This window comes from Austrofundulus limnaeus, unplaced genomic scaffold, assembly GCF_001266775.1.
Source record: "Austrofundulus limnaeus strain Quisiro unplaced genomic scaffold, Austrofundulus_limnaeus-1.0 Scaffold0, whole genome shotgun sequence".
Classification (NCBI taxonomy): Eukaryota; Metazoa; Chordata; class Actinopteri; order Cyprinodontiformes; family Rivulidae; genus Austrofundulus; species Austrofundulus limnaeus.
Genome location: NW_013952402.1, coordinates 2,060,523 through 2,072,865, shown reverse-complemented (window position 1 = coordinate 2,072,865; position 12,343 = coordinate 2,060,523). Strand labels below are relative to the sequence as shown.

At 41.6% G+C, this 12,343-nt stretch overlaps 2 protein-coding genes across 3 annotated transcripts in view; both read left to right on the top strand.

Moving 5' to 3' along the window:
* Positions 1–407: 407 nt before the first annotated feature.
* On the top strand, positions 408–11,019 carry zgc:172136 (FERM domain-containing protein 6; the record flags this gene model as incomplete). Its single annotated transcript, XM_014010040.1, is given in 15 exon segments — positions 408–962; positions 1,249–1,415; positions 3,232–3,442; positions 3,524–3,614; positions 4,698–4,777; positions 4,967–5,043; positions 6,199–6,394; positions 6,536–6,691; positions 7,042–7,107; positions 7,569–7,637; positions 7,741–7,915; positions 9,161–9,445; positions 9,534–9,656; positions 9,743–9,807; positions 9,909–11,019. Coding segments are annotated over 13 exon segments (1,752 nt in total). The 3' UTR covers positions 10,200–11,019.
* Positions 11,020–11,108: 89 nt separating this feature from the next.
* Positions 11,109–12,343, top strand: part of tarbp1 (TAR (HIV-1) RNA binding protein 1) — a 20,710-nt gene continuing 19,475 nt past the window's right edge. For both annotated transcript variants that reach the window (XM_014009928.1, XM_014009863.1), the window contains exon 1: positions 11,109–12,247. In XM_014009928.1, coding sequence (XP_013865382.1) covers positions 11,341–12,247 — 907 coding nt within the window. In that variant the 5' untranslated portion in view covers positions 11,109–11,340. The remainder of the gene's footprint in view (positions 12,248–12,343) is intronic.

Sequence of the window (12,343 nt, the reverse complement as noted above, 5' to 3'; positions counted from 1 at the left end):
TTATGAGATAGTATCTCATAATTATGACTTAGACTTAGCTATCTCATAATTATGACTTAGCTATCTCATAATTATGACTTAGCTATCTCATTATTATGAGATAGTATCTCATGACTTAGCTATCTCATTATTATGAGATAGTATCTCATAATTAAGAGATACTATCTCATTAGCTGTCTCATAATAATGAGATAGCTATCTCATAATAATGAGATAGCTATCTCATAATTATGACTTAGCTATCTCAGTATTATGAGATGCTATCTCATAATTATGACTTAGCTAAATGAGATAGCTAAGTCATAATTATGAGATACAAGTTTTATTTTTTTTTTATCAGGGTGGCAGAAATAGGCTTCCATATATTTCAAATAGTTTTTGCATGAAATCAAATTTATGAGGAAAAAATTAAAGCACATTAAAATCCGACTGTGCACATTAAAGAGACATTTAAAAAAATATGTAAAGTAATCCAATAGTCTTTGATTTCTTCAGACGATTCAGTAGCGTAAACAAATGTTCCAACCGCAACACTTGCGCCTGTCCAACTAATTAGCACAGCTCAACATGCRAAGAGAAATAGGGGGGTTAATGTAAGATTTTAGTTTTGTTTATAACGATTTTTACYTTATTACAATCAGCGAGTATGTTTCCTTGGTTATTATCAATGCGATAAATTACACACCATATCTCAAATAGTTCCTATAGTGGCCATAAAGCGTCCAGCATTAGRATAAAAATCACAACGCACCCCCATAAATGATCCCAGATGGTACGGTCCGTTCGTTGGAGCTTCAGGGTGGTTTTCAGACTCTTCTTGCGACACGATCACGGTGAGGATGGATGTTGATACGTGGGCGTCCTAACTTCTGTCGTGGTTTTATTTAGGTYTTAAAAGTAGTTCAAAAGTCACTTAAACCTACCTACAACAGAAAACAAACCCCCCCCCGCTGGTGTTTGTGGTAAGTAATACTTCTTAGTCGACTTGTCTTGTTAACTTATCAATCAGTCTGCACTTGTTCATCAATTTTTCRAAACTTGTTTCAGCTAGTGTGTCTGTTTTTCATCTCAGTTAATAATATGTTTATTTACTAGGCTAAAACTCAAAAAGTTTCACAGTTTTGAACTCTTAAAAAACACATAAAAAAATCAGGCTATTGTTTTGTTTTTTAATTGGGATGACTGAACATGGTGTTCCTTATGCTAATATGCTCCTGTGTCTGTTTTTGTGTTGTTGTTMTTTTCCAGTATGTTTATTGAGGGCAGCAAGGATTCCTGATGCTTAAGAGACCTTGCAGAGTGCAGAGACAGGTGATGCTGTTTTTCTTGGCCAGCAGTGAGCTCCGAAATACGGATTAAASTCGTCTTGGAAAGGAATTAAAGCAATACAGATGGCTGCTCTCATGTGACGCCAGGTTTGTTTCTTCTTGTCAGCAGCAACAGGGAGTTGTTTAAAGATGTCAGCAAACATGGTTTCAACCAACGACGAGCTTGTTTCTACAGCTGGATGTTGTAAAGACAGAAGGTTTCTTTTACCCTCATTTCAGGGGAGATTATTTTTGCAAAATGAGAGTTTTAATAATCACAACTTGTTTCTAGAGGCTCCACAAGAGGATATCTATGGACATTTCTTTAATATTATTATTACAAAAAAACTTTTCTATTATGTCTTGTCTAAAACTCTCATTGCTCAAAATGCAAAAGCAGCAAAATCTTGTAAATAATAACTTAGATGCCCAACTGTGATTTGTTTTCTTGCATTCTGTTTATTTTATTAGTACAGCTGATTTTAACTTGTGTATTTCTATAACTCACAATACAGTAACTATAATGTGCAAATCAACAAAGTTGTGAAATATTATATTAGTCTCGTGTTTTGTAATGGATACTCAAATCTACATGAAGTATTTTGGTTTGTAGTTGAGATTTGTGCCATTGCAGTTTTTCCGTGCTGAAGTGAAGTTCAGTATTACTGTGTCATCAGGTGGTCATGCTACAGGAATTTCAGGTTTGTTTTAATGTCTGTTTGCGCTGACACCCTGTCATCATCGAGGCCGTGTTTGAACATGCCCATAAGTCGGATTCAGTAGGGCTCTGTGAGCTTGTAAGAACGCTTGTTTTGCACACTGGAACCACCTCTTGTTCCTATTTAGTTTTTGTGGTTTTTATCTCGTTTTGTCGATCTGTATCGTTTTTTTATCTCGAAATGTGAAGACTTGACTTCCCACTAGGAGGGAAATAAACTAACAAAGATTACACAGGTGCAGGGAATGATAGAATTAGCAGTATGTCCAAGGATTTCTGTTTTTTCATTTTAAAAAAAGATCTTATTTTATTTGAAAGCAAGTTGATTTAGTCGGTTACCTTTTTTCTTTTTTTTCTTTTTTTTATCTTCTCATGTGGTGCTTGTTATCCAGAGTGGGATTTAAAGAGATCTGAGTCGGCACACAGCAGTAATTAACCAGATTAATTGATTCTTAGACGTACCAGTTGGGGCTTTAGGTCGGCATGATTCAGGTGGGCCTTGGGGGGCTTACGGGCTGATCTCTGCCATGTCTGTCTCTGGTGGCGTTAAGCACGGTCTGCTTGAAAACAAATACAGTTGACTAGTTTGACTTGTCTGAATAGTAATAATTTWAAAAAAAAAGTGTTTAATTCCTCCCAGTAGATAAATTGAGTTTATTTCAGGCTGTTTATAAACAMGTCTGAAAATGGGATTTTTTTTTCTGTTCCAATGAAGTCTTTTGCAGTAGCGGTGCAGAGACTCACACCTTACATGGACATACTTCAGTGTCAGCTTACACACAAGTTGACTCTTCCCTAGATTCAGTGCATTTTAATACCACTGGCCTCTTGTTGCGTTGCACCGTCTCTTGTTTATCTTATCAGATCGTATCTTCTCTAAATTTTTCACAAATCCCAAACTTGGTTTTAAATATTCTACTGTTAGTGTACTATTTTCTAGCCCTGGTTTTAAAAGTCTACATGTTGTMGTTTTGGATCTGCACCAGGTTTAGTGTTGTCAAGATGCATTTAGATAGATGCAAACTTAAGTTTCACAATTAAGATATTTTTCACAAATCCCAAATTTGGTTTTAAATACTTTACTATAACTGCAGAAAGATGTACACCAGGTTTGAAAAGTCTACATGTGGTAGTTTTGGATCTGAACCAGGTCTAGTATGGTCCCGATTGGTAAAAAGTGGAATAATGCTTTGATTTCTTTCTCAGATGCAGCATGGGTGATGTTGGCTTGAACACATAAAAAAAAGGCGAAGGACAGAAGAAGCAATTGAAAAGGAAAAAAAAAGTGCGAAGCAGTTTGCGGCGCATACAACACGAGTGACGGACTTTTAGAGACACCATGTCCACGTCTGCCAAGCAGGAGCAAACCATTTGTGTTCTCCTTCCCAACAAAAACCAGTTGGATATCACTGTTGGGGTAGGCTTTTTTTATCTCAAATTTTCACAATTAAAAGATTTAAAAAAATAATAATAAAATTTTGTTTTTAATTTGCTTCAGTTAAAAACTACAGGACAGGATGTGTTTAATCATATTTTGGAACTTCTCGAWATCCAGGAGCTACGCTTCTTCGGCCTCACAGTGGTGAAAGGTAAGTTCATTGCCCCCTGAACCCTGATAGGACCCCTCTCCACTGCTGAACCCAACAATAGAAGCTCAATAACTGMGGTGTGGAACCACATTTTACCGGTCTAGGAGTTACTCAGATGTGACACCGGTTAACACCGTCCACCAATGATTTACTGCATTACGCTTGTTTATGTAACTTTGGGAACAACTTTTCTAACATTAAGCCGTTTCTTCAAAACAAAAAATCGTGATCCTGCCWCGTTACTTAGCATAATCGATTGGTATAATCCACTTTAGCCGCTGAGCAAAGTCCTGAGCTTTCTGTTTCTAGTGTTCCTGTTTTACAAACACGTTGAATGCCTCAGTAATCTCATGTGGCTCACCACTTGAACAAGCAGCCTTTTGTTTTTTTCTTTTTGTTATTTTCTTCTTTTTTTTTTCATGGTGTTGGTTCAGCGATCACTCGGGCCTGGATTCCTGCATTATTAACTTCATTAATCCTGGAATGCACCCTTGCATTCCGCTGCTTCACTGAGGAGGGATGGGTTGATGACGGGAAGAGGAGGGTGGGAGTAGAGGTGGGGGGGAAAAAAGAAAAATTGGGGTTAGGAGCTGTCATGATACAGACTGCTCGACTCAACTGTTGCTCAAAGGCCTCGGTGTGGGAGGAGAGGYCTGGGAGCTGGGGTGAGTCAGAGTGGGAAGGGGATGAGGTGGATGGTGGGCAGAGCAAGCTGGGAAACAGCTCGGTGAACGTGTTTCAGCTGTGCACGGTTGAATAAAAAGGATGATCTGGTTCAAACAGACYTGACTCAGAGTCATTAAGTGAGCGGTACCACATCCTCATACTCTGCAGGTAGCAACAGCTTTTTATAGCTTATTTAAACTACATGTTTCAGAGTAGGAATCGCAATCAGAAAATCAAAACATAATGGAAAAATCCTTGTTGTCACAGCTTCTTGTTGGCCTTATTAAAACATAGAGCATTGTCTTTTTTAACCTTTTTATAAGCCCCATTGTCTGGCAGATTTTATGCTCTGTTACTTTATTGTTTTGTTCTCTTGCTGTCTTTTTCTTATCTCGTGGTTTCGTGTTTTTATTTCAGACAATGAGCACATATTTATAGACATGGAGGAGAAACTCACTAAGTACTTTTCTAAGGATTTGAGGCCCGATTCAGGAAAGGTAAGACAACCGGTTTACGTCAAGTTTTTTGAGCATGTCGATGAGGAAATAGTTGATTAAATGAAGTTTGAAACCATTTGATGAGTCAGTTAATTGGACGGTTCCAGTGAAGGAGTTCCACGAGCTACATTCTCATTTATTTTAGTTTTTAATGTAATTCAAATCTAATTGATGCTTCTCTTTCTGTAGGGATCACTGAGGAGACCCATTCCACTGCTACTCTTCCTCAAAGTGCAGTATTATGTTGAAAATGGGAGACTTTTTTGGTACGTCTTTCTGCATATGTTTTCTTTTTCTTTCCACTATTTTACTTTATTTATAGCTGTAGTACTTGTTTTCAGTAAACATGTGTGAACACTTCACAAGCGTTCACACCATTGAGATCATGTTTTCTTCTCTATGTCTTTTGGCACGTATCTCATTCTGCAATTTTTGAGCTATTTCAACAATTCGTGTTTCAAAACGTTCAGCTCCTTCAGGACTTTCCAGCTATGCCTTTTGGTATTTCAGCTATTTATACTTTTTTTGTTATTTCACTGTTTCAGACACATTTTTTGAAAATGAATGGAGCTGTTGTTATCCTTAAAACCCTTCAAAATGTTTCTAAGTCTTTACAGCACCTTACACCTTTTGTTTTGGTTCTGGTTTTTTCTTGTAAGAATTTTAGCTACCTTTTTTTTTTTGCTAATTTTAGCTTTTTCAACAATTTCAGCTTTAACACTGCTTCATTCTGCATTTTTGTTCTTTCTTGCACTTCTTTCTGCTAATTTGAGCTTTTATGTTTCTTACAGTTTCTTAATGTTATATTCATTAATTGCTGGAATTTTAGCTAATGTTAAGCTGTTATTAGCTAAAGTTAGCTTTTTAGGCTTATTTCACATTTGTGTTGGTATGGCAGCTTCATTCTGCTTAGTTCAGTAAACCTGTTCTTGTTTATAACATAATTTAGGAATTTCCAGCTACATTTTAGCTAATTTACTGGACAATTTGGCTGTTTTAGCTATTTTACTACAAATTGTCACTTTTTTTGTACTTTCTGCTTTTATTCTACAAATTGGAGATTTTGTAAACCCTTTTCACAATCTGGGTGCTAATTTCAGCTTGTGTCTGCTAACGTTAGCTTGTTTTATGCTAATTTTAGTTCTTTTCTGTCGTTTCAGCTATATTTCTGCTCTTTTCAACAGTTTTTCTGCAAAGTGAAACTTTTTTTTGCTTCTTTCAGCTTCTCAAACTGAACTTGCATTAACAGTTTTATTATTAAGCAATTTCACCTCCATTTCAGCAGCTTTCAGCTGAAGTTTCCAGCAATAAGCATTCGCACTAGCATTTTCGCAGGAAATGTCGTTTCTCTAGTTGTTCTTGTTTCCATAAGCTGAGATTTTTTTTGTTTGTTTGTTTGTTTTTCGTTTTTGTGAATTCAGTAAGCGAAAGGAACGACATTTATACTACTGCGACCTGCGGGAGCGAGTTCTACGCTCCGAGTGTCGTCAGCAGGAGGAAGTGTATTTCCAGCTGGCAGGTTATGCTCTCCAGGCTGACCTCGGCGATCAACCGTTGCAACGGGAGGGTACAGAGGTCACCCCTTACTTTGAACCCAAGGATTACTTTCCCCCCTGGGTAGGTGTTGTGTTGTGTTGTTTTTTATGGTGGCAACATTAAGAAATCTTAAAAACTCTGAAGACGTTTTTAAACACTTGAACATTTTGATGTTTATGAAACCTAAAACACTTAACGGTTGATTTTTTTTTTTTCCTGCAGATTATAGCTAAGCGTGGAGTGAGCTATCTCCTCTGCCATGGGCCCAAGGTGCACCAGGAGCTGTGGGGGATGTCAAGTCGTGATGCCATCTTTGCCTTCATCCGAGACTCGTGTCAACTGGAGGATGTGCCCGTTACATTTTACAGATTGCAAAAGGTACAAAAGTTGCCTATTAGTTTAGACAAATACCTGTCTTTTTGCGTTGTTAGGAAGTTGGATTAAGTTTCAGTTTGGTTTTCCTTTTGGTCCAAATAGAAAAACAGATGAAACTCAGACACTTAAATTGGCTTCATTTCACCTCTGCTGGACGACTAACTCAAAGTATTTTTCATGTTGAGCAACTCATCTACTGAGTAATATTTTGAAAGCGGCTCCAACTACTACTAAATGAAGTGRTGGCATCATCAGCTCAGCACGAGCTGGAAGAGATGTTTAACTGGTGCGAGAATGATCTTATCTGAGCGCCTCGGATGCCTTTCTGACACCTCATCTTTCATTTGTTTCAGGACAAAAAGGAGGAGAAAGGAACGGCGTTGCTCGGTCTGACCCTGCGAGGAATGCAGGTTTATCAGGTGCGTGCGTATTGGTGCGCAGTGGTGTTGCACAGTAATGTCTGATGTGTGTACACAAAGTAATTCTGCGTTGGGTCAAAGATTCAGTCTTTGTGTCTGAAGTGCTAATAAACTCTGACTCGCTGTGTGAGGAATGTGTAGGATTGCCACCAGCAGCGGTCTGTCAGGAGATAGCTGCCTGCTGTGCCTGTCAGTTGTTTGATCTGTCCATCGGGGGCCATCTGGGTGTGTGTGTGTGTGTGTGTGGGTGGGGGGGGATTAGCGCACCAGGCGTGCCTGATTTGAAAGCCAACAGACCATGAGATATCTTGAAGTCCTTGGCCTGTTTTTTTGTTATTTTGTTTTTTCTAGTCCAGATGGCTCTGGAAAATAGTTACTTATTGATTTCCTATTTTGACATTCATTGTAAGCAGAATATGTATTCCACGTTCAAAAACCTGTTAATTATTATGTGTTTATAGGAGGTGAACAACAAGCGACAGCTGCTATACGACTTCCCCTGGTCACATGTTGGACGTCTAACTTTCCTGGTACATCTCGTTTTGCTTCTCCTCGTCTCTAGCAAAGAATTAAGTGGAGTCCTTGTAATTATTTAATGAGCATTTGCAATTTAAAATATGTTTTCCCATTCAGGGTAAGAAATTCGAGATCCAGCCAGATGGCTTGCCGTCAGCCAGGAAGTTGGTGTACTACACCGGCTCTTCGTTCCGCTCTCGTCACCTCCTCCTGCACCTGAGCATCAGCCACCAGACTTACCTGAGCCTCCAGCCCGCCCTGAGACACCTGCGTCAGTTGGAGGCAAGCAAAGGTGAGCCAGGGCAAGGAGAGCCTGATTGTTTATAGTGCAATGTTGTCTGTACTGCCCTATAATATAAACGAAATTGTTTGATTGGGATGGTCTATGGAGGCGAGTTCTCCATCCGTCTTCTTCCGCTTATCCGGGGTCGGATAGCAGGGGCAGCAGCCTAAGTACCCAGGCCAGCCAAGAGACATAGTCCTTCCAGCGTGTCCTGGGTCTTCCTCTGGGCCTCCTCCCAGTGGGACGTGCCCGGAACACCTCACCAGGGAGGCGTCCAGGAGGCATCCTAACCAGATGCCCGAGCCACCTCAACTGGGTCCTTTCGACGTGGAGGAGCAGCGGCTCTACTCTGAGTCCCTCCCGGATGACCGAGCTTCTCACCCTATCTCTAAGGGAGAGCCCAGCCACCCTGCGGAGGAAACTCATTTCAGCCGCTTGTATCCACGATCTCGTTCTTTCGGTCACTACCCAAAGCTCGTGACCGTAGATGAGGGTAGGAACCTAGACCAATCAGTAAACCGAGAGCTTTGCCTTCTGGCTCAGCTCCCGCTTCAACCATGACAGACTGGTACAGCGCCCGCATCACTGCAAACACAGTGCCAATCCGCCTGTCGATCTCCCGCTCCATTCTTCCCTCATTCATGAACAAGACCCCGAGATACTTGAACTCCTCCACTTGGGGCAGGACCTCTTCCCCAACCCGGAGAAGACACCCTACCATTTTCCGGCTCAAGACCATGGTCTCGGATTTGGAGCACTGATCCTCATCCTGGCCGCTTCACACCCAGCTGTGAACCGCTCCAGTGAGAGCTGGAGATCACGATCTGATGAAGCCAATAGGACCACATCATCTGCAAAAAGCAGAGATGGGATCCTAAGGTCACCAAAAAGGATCCCCTCAACACCTTGACTGCGCCTAGAAATTCTGTCCATAAAAGTTAAGAACAGAATCAGTGACAAAGGACAACCTAACTCTCACCAGAAACGAGTCRGACTTACTATCGGCAATGCGGACCAAGCTCTGGCACCAGTCGTACAGGGACCTAACAGCCCGTATCAATGGGCCTGGTACCCCATACTCCCGGAGTACCCCCCACCAGAGTCCCCGAGGGCAAGTTCTCATTTTTATCTTAATGAACACAACTTTTTGCATCCTGTGAATTGTCAGGTTGTGGATTTTCTATTTTTTTTTTTTTTTACGGTCAGATTAGGTCTTATTCACTATTTTTTTAAAGCAAAATTTCTTTATTCTAGAGAAAAAGTGTTACAGAGAGTCGTACATCAGTGACGACCTGGATATGGACCCACCCGGCAGCGAAAGCAGCCCCGGCCTGTCGCGGCGCTCCACCGGCAGCTCGGGCATCGAAGCAGACGCCCGTCAGCACAGCATCTACACAGAGGCCACCTCCATGGAGGGTGAGGGTCAGCATCAGGGAGAGAAGTGTTTGAGCCCAGCGACCAGCCACAGCAGCTCCTGCACTTTCGAGTCTTACACGTGCGGTAAGGCTGGAACAGAAGCTCAGCCATGGCAAAGAAAAGGTGAGAACGATTCACTTCTTTGGTCGTGATCTATAGAGTGCGCTGATTCTTTTCAACTCAGAACTGAAACGAGTGGAATGACTTGTAGAAAAAGCTCGTGTTGGAGGTCCAGAGGGTGTTCTTGATCCTGATGGGATGTTCCAGTTGGCTGATCTTCTCGAGGGAGTGTCGGTGGATTGTCCAGATTTCTCATCAGAACCTCAGTCACCAGGTATCAATAATGTAACTGTCCTCGTTCAATTTTTTTTTGTAAAAATATCCGCTTTTATTCTGAAATTTTGTGTTTGGGCTTCACAGTAGATAATGGGTGTCCTACAGATGGTGATCCTAGGCTGTTATCGAGCAACAAAATGATAAAACAGGTCTGCCGTGCTTTATTTTTTTATCCTAACTATACCTTTTTTTAAATAAATTGTATTCACTGAGTGTTTATATTCTCACACCGTCTTCATCTTTATTCTAGATGCTGAAATCCAGAGGTCAGGTTCGTATGGATCGGCACAGCCACAGCCTAGATGATGTTTGTGTTTCCCCACCTCCTGCACCRCTCAGGATGGCACTGCTGCCAGATTCCTCTGTCAGCTGCACCTTCGGGCTCCCAGACGTTACGCCAAACGCACCGACTTCTCTTGATCACAGTTATTACCCCGTTCTGGACTGCAGGTCCAAACCTTCCTTTTATGGCCGCAGGGCTAGCAACTGCCTCTCCCTGGACACATTAAGTGATGACCAGATTCTGGAGTTTATTCTTTGAGCATGTTTAATGCTTATGAACTGTATACTGCATAAATGAACTTATAATTGCTGCTGACCCATGAAAGACTGTGATCATATGTGGACTTTATATTGCAGAATCACCATTTAAAACAGACTTTGCATGCTTCCTTCAAAKGGTGTGGGTTTGATAYAAATYTCATACAAGGACAGTTCAACAAGTAAACATATTTATTAAACTGTATATTTTGTGTATATGACTTGCACTATTTTAATAGCCGACAAACTTCTCATACAAAAATATACCTGTTCAAACTCAGWGTCTTTTATTAGTCAACCTTATTCAGATGTTCTGAAATGTTTAGTGAGGTACAAGTGTGTAAAATGTTGACATTTGAAATCTGTCTCTGCTGCATTGGACATTTGTAAGCTARGGATCCATATTTTTATATATTAATCATACTACAAGCAATATTTTTTATATATTTAGAATTTCTAAAGCCCATTGTACAGAAGATTGTACTTCAGAATATATGTCGTAACTTTATTTTTATTTTTTTGAAAATCATTTTTATAATGTACTGTTTTGTGAATTAGCTTGTCATGTTTTCCATATTTAGTCTTTCATAATGATGACAGCTGGCCARGCATTCATCCAAAGTTTACTTTTTCTGTACACACCCTCTCGTTTTTAACTACAAAAGTATTAATTGTAGAACACTATTTCGGTATTCTGCAAGCTGTGGGATTTTTGTATTATGTAACATGAACAAAAAGCCTTTATCATTTTTTTTTCTCCTTCATTAGACATTTTTACTATTTTGAATTTGGAGTTTTATATAAACTGATGTCCTGTGTGAGGTCAATAGAAAGTAAATTGACTAAACATTGCGGAAAAGAAGCCATTTTTGTCTGCTGAACACACAATTTTTGTTGAAAACAAGGTTTTTATAATGTTAAAAAAATAAATTTATAGTATAACATAAATAAAGCGTTGTTTTTTGTGCTATTTATGCTAAGCGTGATTGCTTAGTTTTAAATCTCGTGCACACTTCTCGCGAGAGTTTCTGATGACGTTTACGGAAGTTTACATTCCGCTTCGGGTAAACGTGCAACTGAGCAGAAAAGCCGGCTGCTTGGTGTTTAAAGTTTGCTTGTTCGGGACAGTGTAACGTTAAAGAATGTATTCTGTTTTAATAAACGCGGTCCTGAGCAGCTCTCCCGACTACGACGTGTTGTTTGAGTCTCTCTGTTGGCCGGGAGAGACTTGTTGGCCGGAGACGGAGCGTGTGGAGGCGCTGACGGCTCTCGTTGAAAGACTCGGACCTCTTCTGTCCGACTCCGGTTCGAGTCCGATTACAGACGCGAAGAAACGCAGCATTCAGGAAAAAACCGAGTCGGTCATTTGGTCGAAGTGTCTGCCGTTCCTGTCCAGAATATCAGCGGAAGCAGACGAAGAAGCGCGCTGCAGGGAGAGCACCGCGGCTGCCTGCGGACTCCTCGGTGCCTGCGCCGCTSTGTGCGGCGAAAAGGTGCGGAGGCGAGTGGTTTTATCCGCCCTGCGGTCCTTCCGGTGGTCAGAGGARGAGCCGGCTCAGGGGGGTCTCAGCGCGCAGGTCGCCGCTGAAGTTTTAGCAGCTCTCATGCCTTTTGTTACAGCGGATGAACAGCTCACATCCAGCACCCTGAACTCCGCCTTGTCCTGCGTCAGGTCTCTCCAGGACGCGCTGCTGCTCTCCAGGATCACAGTCCGAGTCCTTTTAAGGTTGCTGGACTGCTGCGGCTGTGAGAGGTCAGGCGGGATCCTGAAGCGCGTCCTGGATGATGTGTGCGGCTGGCACTCCTCTGAGCCCAGCCCGGGGGCCACAGAGAGGGCCCTGCTGTGTTTCACCGTCTTATCAGACCACTTCCTGAGGCCCCGCGGCTCCCCGGACCCCCGGCTGTCCCCTCAGTTCTGGAGGCTGGTTCAGGGTGGACTGGTCCACAGAGACGGAGTGTCACGTAAGAGGGCGCTGTACCTGCTGAAGAGATGTGCAGCTCTGTCCGAGGAGGAGGGGGTGGACTGTCCTCTGTCTGCATCACAGGAAGGTACAAAACAAATCAAACCTTCATGACGAAGATGAAGTTCGCTTCCGATTCGGGAAATGACTAAAGTGATATTACAACTAATTTTTCACTACCTTT